General features: G+C 39.8%; 1 protein-coding gene and 1 non-coding gene across 2 annotated transcripts; one reads left to right on the top strand and one right to left on the bottom strand.

Moving 5' to 3' along the window:
- Nucleotides 1-1,940: 1,940 nt before the first annotated feature.
- Nucleotides 1,941-2,228, top strand: LOC101132402 (small ubiquitin-related modifier 2-like). The gene has a single exon (XM_055387691.2). It carries the CDS (start codon nucleotides 1,941-1,943, stop codon nucleotides 2,226-2,228), a length of 288 nt encoding a protein of 95 aa, XP_055243666.1.
- An 8,827-nt stretch (nucleotides 2,229-11,055) lies between these two features.
- On the bottom strand, nucleotides 11,056-11,164 carry LOC115934883 (small nucleolar RNA U13). The gene has a single exon (XR_004070620.1). It is a non-coding gene; the product is annotated as a small nucleolar RNA U13 (small nucleolar RNA).
- Nucleotides 11,165-16,147: the final 4,983 nt, after the last annotated feature.

The raw sequence follows: 16,147 nt of genomic DNA, 5'->3' as shown, positions 1-16,147 counted from the left end.
AATATATACCTAGGATTAGAATTGTTGGGCCACAGGTAACCTTATGTTTATGCTTTGGAGAAAATATAAAACTGTTTTCCAAAGAAGTTATACCATTTTACATTCCTACCAGCAGTACATGAGGTTATATTAGGTTGTATTGAATCTGCAGGTCAATTGAGGTGAGAATTGACCACGTTATAACATGACACTAGCAATCTATGAACACAGCATATCTCTATGTATTTTTTAAAAGGTCTTTGTCCCCTTTCATTAATATTCTGTAGTTTTCCATATCAAATCATGAGCATAGGCCAGGTGTGGTGGGTCATGCTTGTAATCCCAGCACTTTGGAAGGCCAAGGCTGCGAGGATTGCTTGAGGTCAGGAATCTGAGATCAGCCTGGGCAACATGGTGAGATCTCATCTCCAGTAAAAACAAACAAACAAAAATTATGAGAATATTTTATCAGATTTATTCCTAGGTGTTTGGGATTTGATTTTTTTCACTGACTTTTTTTTCATTCTCTAATTGCTGTTGCCCACTTTTGGAAAGTTTTCAACGTCAACCTTGTTTCCAGGAACCTTGCTAAATTTAATAACTTACAGCATATCTGTAGTTCTAGGGTTTTGTTTGCTTGTTTGTTTGTTTTTTGAGACAAAGTCTTGCTTTGTTGTCCAGGCTGGAATGCAGTGGTGCAATCATGGCTCACTGCAGCCTCAACCTCCTGGGTCCAAGTGATCCTCCCATCTCAGCCTCCCAAGTAGCTAGGATCACAGGCATGCACCACCACACTTGGCTAATTTTTTAATTTTTTGTAGTCTCCCTATGTTGCCCAGGCTGGTCTAAAATTCCTGGCTGCAAGTGATTCTCCTGCCTTGGCCTCTCAAAGCACTGAGATTTCAGGCATGAGTCACTGGGCTCGGCACATATCTGTAGTTTTATAAAATGTTCTACCTACATAATCATGTCATCAATGAAGAGCCACAGTTTTATTTTTTTCTTTTCAAACCTTACACTTTTTATTTCTTTTTCTTGCCTTATTGCACTGGCTAGGACTCCAACACAATATTGAACAGAAATGGTGGTGGTGGGCATCCTCAATTTGTTCCACTCTCAAAGGGATGATTTTCAATACTTTATGCCATAAAATCTAAAGTTTGCTGTGTTTTTAAAATTCACTATCAGATTAAGAAAATTTCCTTTTATGCTTAACTTGCTAAGAATTCTTATCATGAATAAATGTTGAATTGTTATCAATTGCTTTTTAAACATCTACTGAAATATGATTTTGTTCCTTTATACTTTTAATGCTGTGATTTATATAACTGGTTTTCAAATGTGAAGCCAACCTTACATTTCTGGAATGAATTAAAATTTGTCATGATGCATTATCATTTTTTATTTAGTACTAAATTTGATTTGCTATTATTTTTGTTTAGGATTTTATGTCTGTGTTTTGAAAGAAATTTTTCTGTAATTATCATTTGGTGTAATGTCCTAGTTCGGTTTTAATATCAAGGTTATGCTGCCCTCATCCAAAAAGTTAGGAAGTGTTCTTTCTATTCTCTGAAGGAGTTTGTGTTAAACTGGTATTATTTCTTTATTTAATGTTCGGAAGAATTAAGCAGCTAAGCCATCTGGAAGTGTTTTTTGTAGGAAAATGTTTAATTTCTGATACAATTTTTCTAATAGATATAGGACTATACATGGTGTTCCATAAGATTTGCTGTGTTTTTCAAAAATTTTGAGCATTTTATCCAAAATTTCTAATTTATTAGCGCAGAGTCATTATAGTATCATAATATCTCAATTGCCTGTAGGATGTGCAGTGGATGGATTCACAGCAAAACTGAGCAGAAGGGTTCTTCTGCCCCTCCTGGTGCTGCTTGTGTGCTTGTTCAGTGAGGACCTGGTACCTCTTTTGTGAAGCAGCAGCTGAGGACACTCTGGCGCTCGCCATGGCCCATGAAAAGCCCAAGGAAGGAGTAAAGACTGAGAGCAATGATTATATTGATTTGAAGGTGGTGGGGCAGGATGGTTCTGTGGTGCAGTTTAAGATTAAGAGGCATACACCACTCAGTAAACTAATAAAAGCCTATTGTGAACGACAGGGATTGTCAATGAGGCAAATCAGATTCCAATTTGACGGGCAACCACTCAATGAAACAGAGACAGCTGCACAGTTGGAAATGGAGGCTGAAGATACAGTTGATGTGTTCCAACAGCAGATGGGAGGTGTCTACTGAGAAGGGAAACTGCTTTTTTTTTTTTTTTTTTTTTTTTTTTCCTGAGACAGAGTTTTGCTCTTATTGCCCAGGCTAGAGTGCAGTGGCACAATCTTGGCTCACTGCAACCTCTGCCTTCCGGTTTCAAGCAATTCTCCTGCCTCAGCCTCCCAGGTCACTGGGATTACGGGCGCTCGCCACCACGCCCAGCTAATTCTTTTGTATTTTTAGTAGAGATGGGGTTTCACCATGTTGGTCAGGCTGGTCTCGAACTGCTGACCTCATGATCTACCGGCCTCAGCCTCCCAAAGTGCTGGGATTACAGGCATGAGCCACTGTGCCCGGCCCGAACCTGCTTCTTTACTGCAGAACTCAATTCTTTAAAGACCAAGATTACATTCTCAATTAGAAAACTGCAATTTGGTTCCACCCAATCCTGACTATTACAATATAGTTTTCTCTATTCTTTGATTTCCGCCTTCCCAATATCTTTATTATACATAAAGTAACTGATATATGTGCACAAGCATACTGCATTTTTTTAAACTAAACAGCCAATGGTATGTTTTGATTGGCATCAAGTGGAGACGGGATGGGGAAAAATACTGATTCTGTGAAAATACCCCCTTTCTCCATTAGCGTCATTTTCATTCAGCTCCTATCTTTATATTCCAGTAAGTTATTTTGCTCTCACTGTTTTAACAACAACAACAAAATATAAAAATCCTTGCATACCTGTTCAGTTGGAGAATTTAAATGTTTTTCATTTATCATTGTAAAACCAAGGACAATTTTATAACTTTTTTGTACATAGCTGTTACATGTAGGGTAATCTGTCTTTAAGTAGGGAGAAATTGCTCTAAAAAAAAAAAAAAGAATCCTAAAGAGTTTTCCCTTCAAGTCAAGCATCTTGTTGTTTAAATAAACTTCTTGTTTTTTTAAAAAAAACTGAGCAGAAGGCACAGAGATTTTCCATAAACCCCTTGTCCCCATATAGTCTCTGCTACTATCAAAATAGTACATTTGGGCGGGGAGCAGTGGCTCACACTTGTAATCCCAGAACTTTGGGGAGCCGAGGTGCGTGGATCACCTGAGGTCAGGAGTTCAAGACCAGCCTGGCCAACGTGGTGAAACCCCGTCTCTAATAATAATACAAAAATTAGCTGTGCATGGTGGTGTGTGCCTATAATCCCAGCTACTTGGGAGGCTGAGGCAGGAGAATCACCTGAACCCAGGAGACAGAGGTTGCAGTGAGCCGAGATCATGCCATTGCCCTCCAGCCTGGGCAACAAGAGCAAAACTCTGTCTTAAAAAAAAAAAATAAAGGACATTTGTTGCAATAGATGAACTCATATTGATACATTATTATCACCCAAAGACCATAGTTTATATTAGGGTTCACTCTTGGTGTTAAGTATTCTGAGTTTGGACAAATGTATATGATATATATCCACCACTGTAGCATCATACAGAATAGTGTCACTGTCCTAAAAATCCTCTGTGCTCTGCCTGTTCATCCTTATCTCTCTCCACCCCTGGCAACCACTGATCTTTTACTATCCTCAAAGTTTTGCCTTTTCCAGAATGCCACGTAGTTGGAATCACACAGTAGGTAGCTTTTCCAGATCGGCTTCTTTCAGCTAGTAATATGCATTTAAGTTTCCTTCATGTCTTTTCACCGCCTGATAGCTCATCTCTCTTTAGCACTGAATAGCATTCCATTGTATGAATGCACTGCAGCTTATTTATCCATTCACCTACAGAAAAACATCTTGATTGCTTCCACGTTTCGGCAATCACAAATAAAGCTGCTATAAACATTCATCTGCAGGTTTTTTTGTGTAGCATAAGTGTTCATCTCATTTGGATGAATATCAAGGGACAAAATTGCTAGATCGTATGATAAGAATGTGTTTAGTTTTGTAAGAAACTGCCAAACTGTCTTTCAAAGTAGCTGTGCCATTTTGCGTTCCCATCAGCAACAAATGAAAGTTCCTGTTCCATATCCTTGCCAACATTTGGTGTTGTGAGTGTTTTGGATTTTGGCCATCCTAATATGTATGTAGTGGTATCTCATTGTTGTTTTAATTTGTAATTCCCTAATGACATATGATGTTAAGCATCTTTTCTTATATGTAATTGCCATCTGTATGTCTTCTTTGGTGAAGTGTCTGTTTAGATCTTTTGCCCATTTTTTAATTGGATTGTTTGTTTTCTTATGGTTGTGTTTTAAGAGTTCTTTGTACATTTTGGAAGAGTTGTTTATCAAATATGTCTTTTGCAAAAAAAGACAATCCCCGTCTGTGGATTGTCTTCTCATTCTCTTAACAGTGTCTTTTGCAGAGCAGAAGTTTTTCATTTCATTTAAGTCCAGCTTATCAATCTTTTCTTCCATGAATCAAGCCTTTGGTGTTTTATCTAAAAAGTAATCTCAAGGTCGTCTAGGCTTTCTCCTGTGTTATCTTCTGTAAATTGAAGATACATAATTTTGCATTTTATTTTTTCTTCACTTTTGAAGAGTAATTTCACAGGTCCCAGAATTCTAGGTAGATGGTTTTTCTCTCACAACACTTTTTAAATACAATCATGCATCACTTAGCAACAGGGATACATTTGAAGAAATGCATCATCGGGTGATTTCATTGTTGTGCAAACATCATAGAGGGAACTTACACAGAGCTAGATAACAGAGCCTACTATACACCTAGGCTGTGTGAGATAGCCTGCTGCTCCTAGGCTATGAACCCGTACAGCACGTTACTGTACTGAATGTTGTAAGTGACTGTAACACAATGGCAAGTGTTTGTGTATCTAAACATATCTCAATGTAGAATAGCTGCAGTGAAGGTATGGTGTAATAATCTTATGGGACCACTGTACGATTGTATGTGGTCCATCATTGATCAAAATGTCTTTATGCGGTGCATGATTCTATTTTACTCCACTCTGTTCTTACTTACGTGGTTTTTGAGGAGATGCCAGATGTAATTGTTATCTTTGCTACTCTATGAGGAAGTTGGTTTTTCCTCTGGTTTCTTTCAAGATTTTGTATTTATCTTTGATTTTCTGCAGCTTGCATAGGATATGCTTAGACTTTTTTTTTTTTTTTTTTTTTTTTTTTTTTGCTTTTATCCTGCCTCATGTTCTCAAATTCTTCCTGGATCTGTAGTTTGGTGCCTGACTTTAATTTGGGAAATTCTCAGTCATTATGGCTTCAAATATTTCTTCTGTTCCTTTATTGCTTCTCCTTCTGGTATTCCCATTATGTGTATGTTACACCCTTTGCAATTGTCCCACAGTTCTTGGATATTCTATTCTGGGCTTTGTGTGTGCATGTGTGGTGCATGTATGTGTGTGTTTTCAGTCTTCAGAAAGAAGACTGTTTTCTCTGTTTTGGGGGGTTTCTATTGACATATTCTCAAGCTCAGAGATTCTCTCCTCAGCTGTGTTCAGCTGAGGAGAACACAGCTGATGTGTTCAGCTGAGGAGAACACAGCTGATGTTCTCAGCTGATGTTCTCTACTGATGAGCCCATCAAAGGCATTCACCTTTTCTGTTATGGTGTTTTTGATCTCTAATATTTCCTGCTGGTTCTTTCTTAGAATTCCCACCTCTCTGTCTACATTGTCCATCTGGCCTTGCATGCTGTACGCTTTATCCATTAGCACCCTTAGCATATATATTTTTTTGAGACCAGAGTCTAGCTCTGTCACCCAGGCTGGAGTGCAGTGGCACAATCTCGGCTCATTGCAACCTCCACCTCCCAGGTTCAAGCGATTCTCCTGGCTCAGCCTCCCAAGTAGCTGGGATTACAGGTACCCGCCACCACGCCCAGCTAATTTTTGTATTTTTAGTAGAGACAGGGGTTTCACTGTGTTGGGCAGGCTGGTCTCAAACTCCTGACCTCAGGTGATCTGCCTGCCTCTGCCTCCCAAAGTGCTGGGATTACAAGCGTGAGCTACTGCGCCCGCCCCCCCTTAGCATATTAATCATAGTTATTTTTAAATTCCTGGCCTGATGATTCTAACATCCCTGCCATATTTGAGTCTGGCTCTCATGCTTGCTCTGTCCCTTCAAACTATGTTCTATTATCCTTCAGTATGCATGTCTCGTAATTTTTTTTTTTTTTTTTTTTTTGGATAGCAAGACATGATTGATGTGCTGAGCAAAATAAACTGCAGTTTCTTTAGTAATGTAGTGGTAAAGTGTGGGAGAGGGGAAGTGCTCTCTAACCTATGATTGTCTCAATCTTTTAAAGAGCCTGTGAAATTGTAGGCTCTGAAAAAAAAACAAACCCCAATAGTTTAGGCTCTGGTAAAATAGTTCCTCTTGAGGGCAGGCCTTGTGAAGCTGAACAGAGTGCTCTGGCATATTTCATATGAGAACCTGGTTAACCTCCTGGAGGTAAGTAAAACTCACAAAAGTGTGTGTGTGTTGGGGGGTCCCTCCTGTAACTAGGTTCTCTCTGGAATTTTTTTTTCCTTTGAGATGGAGTCTCGCTCTGTCGCCCAGGCTGGAGTGCAGTGGTGCAATCTTGGTTCACTGCAACCTCTGCCTCCTGGGTTCAAGTGATTCTCCTGCCTCAGCCTCCTGAGTAGCTAGGATTACAGACATGTCCCACTACGCCCGGCTAATTTTTGTATTTTTTTTAGTAGAAATGGGGTTTCACCATGTTGGCCAGGCTGGTCTCGAACTCCTGGCCTCAGGTGATCCGCCCAGCTCAGCCTCCCAATCTGCTGGGATTACAGGCATGAGCCACCGCACCTGGCCTCCCCCTGGAATTTTTAACTCTCAGACTTGTTCACATTGAGCCTCCAACAATTCATCAATTACAGTTCAGGTCTGGTTCCCAGGGGGATTTTTGCTGATGTGTTTTATTTCTCTGGTAAATTGTGATTCTCCATCTCCACCTGTCTATTTCTCCAATTTTGAGTACAGCAGCTTTCCCTGTGATGAATCCAAGAGGAAGTTGTTGATTTTTCAGTTGGTTCAGCTTTTTGCTTGTTGGCAGAGTGACAACTTACTTCCAAGCTTCTTACATGTCAGAATGGAATCTTCTTCTCCTCCTTCTCCTTCTTGGCAGAGTCTCACTACGTTGTCCAAGCTGGCCTCAAACTCCTGGGCTCAAGCAGTTCTCCTGCCTCAGCCTCCTAAGTAGCTAGAACTACAGGTGCACGGCACCATGCCCAGCCTCTTCATCTTTTACAGAATATTTTCACTTGTCTAGTTTGCCAGTTATTTTATAGCATTTCAAATATATAATTTTTTTTTTATTCCGAATCTCACTCTATCACCCAGGCTGGAGTGCGGTGGTGTGATCTTGGCTCACTGCAACCTCCACCTCGTGGTTCAAGCAATTCTCGTGCCTCAGCCTCTCAAGTAGCTGGGATTACAGGCGCCTGCCACTATGCCTGGCTAATTTTTGTATTTTTAGCAGAGACGAAATTTCACCATGTTGGCCAGGCTGGTCTCAAACTCCTGGCCTTATGTGATCGTCCCACCTTGGCCTCCCAAAGTCTGGGATTACAGGCATAAGCCACCGTGCCTGGCCTTCAAATACATCATATAATTGTCTCCTGGTTTCCATCATTTCTCTGAAATTATTAGGTGCCAATCTTACGTATTAAAGATAGCATAAAGTTGAGTCTTGTTCTTTGTTTTATTTTATCCAGTTTGATAATTCGGTCTTAGAATATTTAGATAATTTACTTTTGATGTAATTGTCAACATCATTGGGCTTAAATCTACCATCTTGCTATTTGTTTTCTATTAGCCCCATATATACTTTATTTCTTTTTCCTATTTTTCTGCCTTCTTTTGAATTAATTGAATATTTTAAAATATTTATTTTATCTCTACTAATGTCTAATTACCTATACTGCTTTAAAATTTGTTAGTATTTGTTCTAAGGCAGTGGTAAGCATATGTCCCATGGCCTGTTTTTTATGGTCCATGAGCTATGAATGTTGGGTTTTTTTTAGTTATAAACTTTATTTTTAGAACAGTTTTAGACATGCAGAAAATCATGAACATAGTACAGCATTTTTATACATCTTGTATCCAGTTTTCTTTATTATTAGCATAGTATATTAGTTACAATTAATGGATCAATAATGATACATTATTATTAACTAAAGTTCATACTCTAATCAAATTTTCTTAGTATTTTGTTTGTTTGTTTTTTGAGATGGGATCTCACTCTGTCACCCAGGGTGAAGTGCAGTGGCATGATCTCAGCTTATTTGCAAACTCTGCCTTCCGGGTTCAAATGATTCTCCTGCCTCAGTCTCCCAAGTAGCTGAGATTACAGGTGCCTGCCACAGTGCCTGGCTAATTTTTGTATTTTTAGTAGAGACGGTGTTTCACCATGTTGGTCAGGCTGGTCTCAAACTCCTGACCTTAAGTGATCTACCTGCCTCAGCCTCCCAAAGTGCTGGGATTACAGGTGTGAGCCACAGCACCTGGCCAGATTTCCTTAGTATTTTTTAAAGCGTGGTATAATACATTTAACATAAAATTTACCATCTTCACTATTTTTAAGTATAGAGCTCAATAGTGTTAAGCATATTCACACCATTGTGCGACCAATCTCAACTTTTTCATCTTAAAAAATTAAAACTCTATACTATTAAACAATTTTCCATTTCCTCCTGCCTTCAGCCCCTGGCAACCATGATTCTACTTTCTGTTTCTCTAGACATCCTAGGTGTCTCATGTAAGTGGAATCATAACAGTCTTTGTCTTTTTGTAACTGGCTTATTACTTCACTTTGAATAATGTCTATGTTGTAGCATGTGTCAGAATTTCTTTCCTTTTAATTTTTATTATTTATTTTTTATGTATTCATTTTTTGAGACAGAGTCTCACTCTGTCCCCCGGGCTGGAGTGCAGTGGCGCGATCTCGACTCACTGCAACCTCCGCCTCCTGGGTTCAAGTTATTCTCCTGCCTCAGCCTCCCGAGTAGCTGGGATTACAGGCATGCACCACTACGCCCAGCTAACTTTTTCTATTTTTAGTAGAGACAGGGTTTCAGTGTGTTGGCCAGGCTAGTCTCAAGCTCCTGGCCTCAAGTGATCCACCCGCTTCAGCCTCCCAAAGTGCTGGGATTACAGGCCTGAACCCCCGTGCCCAGCTGCCTTTTTAACACTGGATAATGTTCCATTGTATGGATATCGCACACTTTGTTTACCCCTTCATCTGTCAATGAATGGACACTCGGGAGATTGCCTTAGTTTTAACCTAATGTCTATTTTCTGACCCAGGATCCCATCCAAGATATCACATTTATTTAGTCATCATATCTCCTCAGGCTCCTCAAGTCTGTGACAGTTTCTCAGACTATCCTTTTTTTAATGACCTTGATGGTTTTGAGGAGTATTGGTCAGGCATTTTATAGAACATCCCTCCTTTGGGATTTACCTCATGTTTTTCTCATGGTTAAACTAGGGTTATCGGTTTTACGAAGGAAGACTACAAAGGTAAAAGTGCCATTTTCATCACATCAGGTCAAGAATACATACCATCAGGCCGGGCGCAGTGGCTCACACCTGTACTCCCAGCACTTTGGGAGGCCAAGGCGCGTAGATCACTTGAGGTCAGGAGTTCAGGACCAGCCTGGCCAACATGATGAAACTCTGTCTTTACTAAAAATACAAAAATTAGCTGGGCATGATGGAGTAGGACTGTAGTCCCAGCTACTTGGGAGGCTGAGGCAGAAGAATCGTTTGAACCTGGGAGGCGGAGGTTACAGTGAGCCGAGATCGCACCACTGCAGTCCAGCCTAGATAACAGAGGGAGACCCTCTCTCAAAAAATAAAAAAAAAAAGTACATACTGACAACCTGACTTATTATTATTATTATTATTATTATTATTATTATTATTGTTTTTTTGAGACAGAGTCTCGCTCTGTGGCCAGGCTGGAGTGCAGTGGTGCGATCTTGGCTCACTGCAACTTCCACGCCCGGCCTGACTTCTCATTATTGATATTGACTTTGATCACCCAGCTGAGGTTAGCGTTTGCCAGGTTTCTCTAAATTTACTTATTTTTCTGCCTTTCCACACTGTAATCTTTCGAAGGAAGTCTTTATGCCAGCTCACATTTAAGGAGCGGGGAGTTATGCTCCACTGGTTGAGGGCAGACTATCTACGTAAGTTATTTGAAATTCTTCTGGCTGAGAGATTTGTTAAGAATAGGTTTTACGGCCGGGCGAGGTGGCTCACGCCTGTAATCCCAGCACTTTGGGAGGCCAAGGCAGGCGGATCACGAGGTCAAAAGCTCGAGACCAGCCTGGCCAACATGGTGAAACCCTGTCTCTACTAAAAATACAAAAATTAGCCGGGCATGGTGGCTCGTGCCTGTAGTCCCAGCTACTCGGGAGGCTGAGGCAGGAGAATCAGTTGAACCCAGGAGGTGGAGGTTGCAGTAAGCCAAGACTGCGCCATTGCACTCCAGCCTGGAGACAGAGCAAGACTCCATCTCAAAAAAAAAAAAAAGAATAATTTTTATTTTTATTTTTATTTTTTTTTGAGACGGAGTTTCGCTCTTGTTGCCCAGGCTGGAGTGAAGTGGCGCCATCTTGGCTCACTGCAACCTCCACCCCTCCAGGGTTTAAGCAATTCTCCTGCCTCAGCCCCCCGAGTAGCTAGGATGACAGGCGCCCGCCACCATGCCTAGCTAATTTTTTTGTATTTTTAGTAGAAACGGGGTTTCTCCATGTTGGCCAGGCTGGTCTTGAACTCCTGACCTCAGGTGATCCACAAGCCTCAGCCTCCCAAAGGGCTGGGGTTACAGGCTTGAGCCACCGCTCCCAGCCTACTTTTTACTTTTTTTCCCCTCATGTCAGATCATCAAATGGGTATGTGCTGACGTCCACATCGTAACAAGGTTGGAGGGAGGCACGTCTTACACATGACCATGAATACCTGATCCTTATGCTTACGAACAGCAAAAGAATCTCTCTCTCGCTGTTTTTGAGAGAAAGTCTTAACTCTCTCACCCTGAGTGAAGTGCTGTAGAGCCATCGTAACTCACCACAGCCTCAAACTCCTGTCCTCAAGCAATCCTTTCACCTTGGCTTCCCAAAATGCTTTACATTTTTTAAAAGTTGAAATGGGTGGGGGCACAGTGGCTCACGCCTGTAATCCCAGCACTCTGCGAGGCCAAAGGCAGGCGGATCCCTTGAGGCCAGGAGTTTGAGACCATCTTGGACAACATGGTGAAACCTTGTCTCTACTAAAAATACAAAAATTAGCCAGGTGTGGGGGTGCACACCTTTGTCCCAGCTACTCTGGAGGCTAAAGCGTGAGAATCACTTGAACCTGGGAGGCGGAGGTTGCAGTGAGCTGAGATTGTGGCACGGCACTCCAGCCGGGGCAACAGAGCAAGGCTCTGTCTCAAAAAAAATTTTTTTTAAGTTGAAATGAGTCAAAAGAATAATATTTTGGGGATATATGAAAATGGCATAAATTCAAATTTCAGAGTCCACAAATAAAGTTTTATTGGAACACAGCCATGCTCACTCATTTAAATATTTTCTACAGCTACTTTCTTGATAAAACAGTAGAGTTAATCGTTGCAAAAGAGATTGTATGGCCTTCAACACCTGACATATTTACTATCTGGCCCTTTACAGGAAAAGTTTGCCAACCCGTGCTCTAAGGTTTACAATATGCATCTTTAGTTTATCACAGTTTTCCTCCAAACAACATTATATCACATCATGTAAAAGTTAGAAACATAAACTAGCATATTTTCTTCTTCTTTTTTTTTTTTTTTTTTGAGATGGAGTCTTGCTCTGTCACCCAGGCTGGAGTGCAGTGGCATGATCTCAGCTCACTGCAAGCACTGCCTCCCGGGTTCACGCCATTCTCCTGCCTCAGCCTCCCAAGTAGCTGGGGCTACTGGCGCCCGCCACCATGCCCGGCTAATTTTTTGTATTTTTAGTAGAGACGGGGTTTCACTGTGTTAGCCAGGATGGTCTTGATCTCCTGACCTTGTGATCCGCCTGCCTCGGCTTCCCAAAGTGCTGGGATTACAGGCGTGAGCCACCGCGCCCGGTTAAACTGGCATATTTTCTTTTCGCCCCTTTATGCTTCATGGTATTGTTATCATACATTTTATTTCTACATATGTTATAAACCCCATAGTACATTGTTATGCTTTTTTCTTTAGGTAGTTGATGATCTTTTAAACTAAATTTTAAATGAGAAAAATATATTTTACATTTACTCACATATTTTCCATTTCTTGTTTTATTTATTTCTTTGTGTAGCTCCAAGTTTCCATCTGGTATCATGTTCCTTCTGCCTGAAAAACTTTCTTTAACATTTCTTTTTTTTTCTTTTTTTTTTTTGAGACAGAGTCTTACTCTGTCCCCTAGGATGGAATGCAGTGACATGATCTTGGCTCACTGCAACATCTGCCTCCTGGGTTCAAGCAATTCTCCTGCCTCAGCCTCCCTAGTAGTTAGGATTACAGGTGCCTGCCACCACGCTCAGCTAATTTTTGTATTTTAGTAGAGACAGGGTTTCACCATGTTGGGCAGGCTGGTCTTGAACTCCTTACCTCAAGTGATCCACCCGCCTTGGCCTCCCAAAGTGCTGGGATTACAGGAGTGAGCCACCATGCCTAGTCTCTTTAACATTCTTACAGTGTAGGTCAACTGATGGCAAAGTCTCTTACTCTTTGTGTGTGTGAAAAAGTCTTTATTTTGCCATCATTTTTAAGATATTTTCACTTGGGTTAGAGATCTACGTTGAGAGTACTTTTTTTCTCCACAACTTCAAAAATTGTGTTCTATTATCTTCTGGCTTACGTTGTCTCTGACAATAAGTCCATGATAATTGTTATCTTTGTCCCTCCATATACAATGTCTTTTTCCCTCTGGCTTCTTTTAAGATTTTCTCATCATCTCAGATTTTCAGCAGTTTGATTATAATGAATCTTGCTGTCATTTACTATCTTTATAGTTGGTATTGAGATTCTTGGATCTTTGAGTTTCTAGTTTTCATCAAAGTTGGAAAACTTTTGGTCATTATTTCTTCAAATATTTTTCTGTTTTCCTGTTTCTCCTCTCTTTCTGGACTTCAACTACAAGTATGTGAGAGCACTTGATATATCCCGGGAATAACCATGGCTCTGTTATGTTTTTGGTTATTTCTTTCCATGTTCTTCCTTTCAGAAACTTTTTGCTGATAATGTCTTCATATATCTTCACGTTTACTGACCTTTTCTTCTGTGATATTTCATCTGCTGTTAATCCCATCCATTCAAAATACATTCAAATTATATTTAGGGCCAGGCACAGTGGCTCATGCATGTAATCCCAGCATTTTGGGAGGCCGAGGCAGGTAGATCACCTGAGGTCAGGAGTTTGAGACCAGCTGGGCCAACATGGTGAAACCCTGTCTCTACTAAAAATACAAAAATTACAAATACAAAAATTAGCCAGGCTTGAAGGTGGCACCCAGATAGTTTCACCAGATAATTGGAATTAATAAAAAATGAAGAATCAAGTGGAGTCTTAGAGTGGAGAAAAAATATAATAACTGAAATTGAGAATTTATTTCACAGGACAAAAGGCAGATTAGATAGAGCAGAAGAGGGAATTAGTGAATTGGAAGCAGGTCAGTAGAAAACACTTTGATTGTAGCATAGAGAGAAAAAGGAAAATTGGTGAAACAGGAATCCATTCCCTCTTCTGCTCTATCTAATCTGCCTTTAGTCCTGTTAAATAAATTCTCAATTTCAGTTACTATATTTTTTTCCACTCTAGGACTCCACTTGATTCTTCATTTTTTATTAATTCTAATTGTCTGGTGAAACTATCCAGCTGCCCACCACGAAGCCTGGCTAATTTTTATATTTGTAATTTTTGTATTTTTAATAGAGACAGGGTTTCACCATGTTGGCTGGTCTCAAACTCCTGACCTCAGGAATTTCACTAGCTACTCAGGAGGCTGAGGCACGAGACTCACTTGAACCCGGGAGGCAGAGGTTGCAGTAAGCCAAGATCACACCACTGCACTTCAACCTGGGCTAGGTTTTAAAAAAAAATCTATATTTAGATTTTGTGATTTTCATCTCAAATATAATTTCAATTTGTCAGTCTATGGTTGTTTCTTTGGAGGAATATGCTTTTGTTTTCTTGGTGCTTTCCAGATTTTTCCCTTTGAATTTAATATTTTGCAGTTTAAGTACAATGTGCCTAAGTATGATTTCTTTGCATTAAACCTGTTTAGCTTGATGTCTTGTGTTAGTTATAGAAAAATTTTGGCCAGTAATATTGTCTCTACCCCATTCTCTCTCTCTTCTCCTTTTTGGACTCCAGAAATACCTATGACAGAAGTTTTTATTGTGCTGCATATAATATTAATGACATTTTTGTGTTCTCTACCCTTTTTCTGTCTATGCTACAATCGAAGTAGTTTCTACTGACCTGTCTTCCGATTCACTAATTCCCTCTTCTGCTCTATCTAATCTGCCTTTAGTCCTGTGAAATGAATGCTCAATTTCAGTTATTATATTTTTTTCCACTCTAGGACTCCACTTGATTTTTCATTTTCTATTAATTCCAATGATCTGGTGAAACTATCCAGCTTTTCATCTATTTTCTTGTACAAAGTAATGATAGTTAGTTCAAAACTCCAACTGATAACTCCAGTATCTGGATCTCCTGTGAGATTGTATTTTCTATGGTTTGCTTTTCTCTTGGTTTTCAAGTATTAGTCCAGTTTCTTCTTCACATGCTTGGATTTTTTTCAATCCCTTCTAAGTCATAGTAGAATTTTTTTTAATTTTGAAGCAGTCTCAAATGTACAGAAAGATCACAACTATAGTACAAAGAACATTTTTCCTGAAATCATTTGAGATTAAGTTGCCGTCACCACTCAAACACTTCAATTTGTAATTCCTATGAACAAGGACATCCTCCTAGGTAACCATAAAACTACCATCAAAATCAGGAAATTAACACTGGTAGATTACTGCCAGCTAATCCACAGCACAGACTATTCAAATTTCACCAGCATGCCCAATAATGTTTTTATGGCAAAAGGATCCAGTACAGTATCACATATTCCATGTAGTTCTCAGTTATCTCTGGTCTTTTTAAATCTGGAACAGTTTTTTAATCTGTTCTTAACTTCGAGGACACTTTTATAGATTATGAGCCAGTTATTTTCTAGAATGCCCCTTAATTTGGGCTCATTCAGTGTTTCTCCATGATTAGATTCAGGTTATGTATTGTGTGCAGGAATATCACAGAAGTGATGCTGTCTTTCTCACTGCATCCTATAGATGGTACATAATTCTAATTTATCCCATTGCTGTTGATGTCCACTTTGGTCATTTGATTAAGGTGGTGTCTGATAGGTTTCTCCCCTGCAAAGTTACTGATTTTCTCTTTGTAATTAATAAGTATTTTGTGATAAGGTGCTTTGAGAATAAGTAAATAGCCCATTCCTCAACAAACATCTCACGTATTCATGTATTTACAACAGTATAGAGTCATGGATTCCTATTTTATTCTGTAAATTATAATCCATTGATATTATTATTTATTGTGATGCTCAAACTTTCCAGCTCCAGCCAGTGGAAGCCCCTTCTAGCTGGCTTCCGTATTGTTTTGACATGTCTCCATTGCTCATTCTTTGAGCACTTCTCTTTTCTTTTTTTTTTTTGAACAGCTTTATAGAGGTATAATTCATGTATGTTACAATTCACCCATTTAAAGTGTACAATTCAATGGTTTTAAGTGTATTCACAGATATGTGCCACTGTCATCACAGCCAATTTTAGAACAATTTCATTACCTCTAAAACAAGTCTTGTAACATTTAGCTATCATCCCCCTATCCTCCCACCCACTCCAGCCCCTGGCAGCTACTGATCTACTTTCTGTCTCTGTATATTTCCTTATTCTACATAGTTAATATAAA

This window comes from Gorilla gorilla, chromosome 4, assembly GCF_029281585.2.
Source record: "Gorilla gorilla gorilla isolate KB3781 chromosome 4, NHGRI_mGorGor1-v2.1_pri, whole genome shotgun sequence".
NCBI classification, from domain to species: Eukaryota; Metazoa; Chordata; class Mammalia; order Primates; family Hominidae; genus Gorilla; species Gorilla gorilla.
Note: the sequence above shows the minus strand (reverse complement) of the source record. Positions and strands in the feature narration are given on the sequence as shown.

Coding starts and splice junctions, on each gene's coding strand:
- LOC101132402 (XM_055387691.2), top strand. CDS start 1,941: ATGGCCCATGAAAAGCCCAAGGAAGGAGTAAAGACTGAGAGCAATGAT.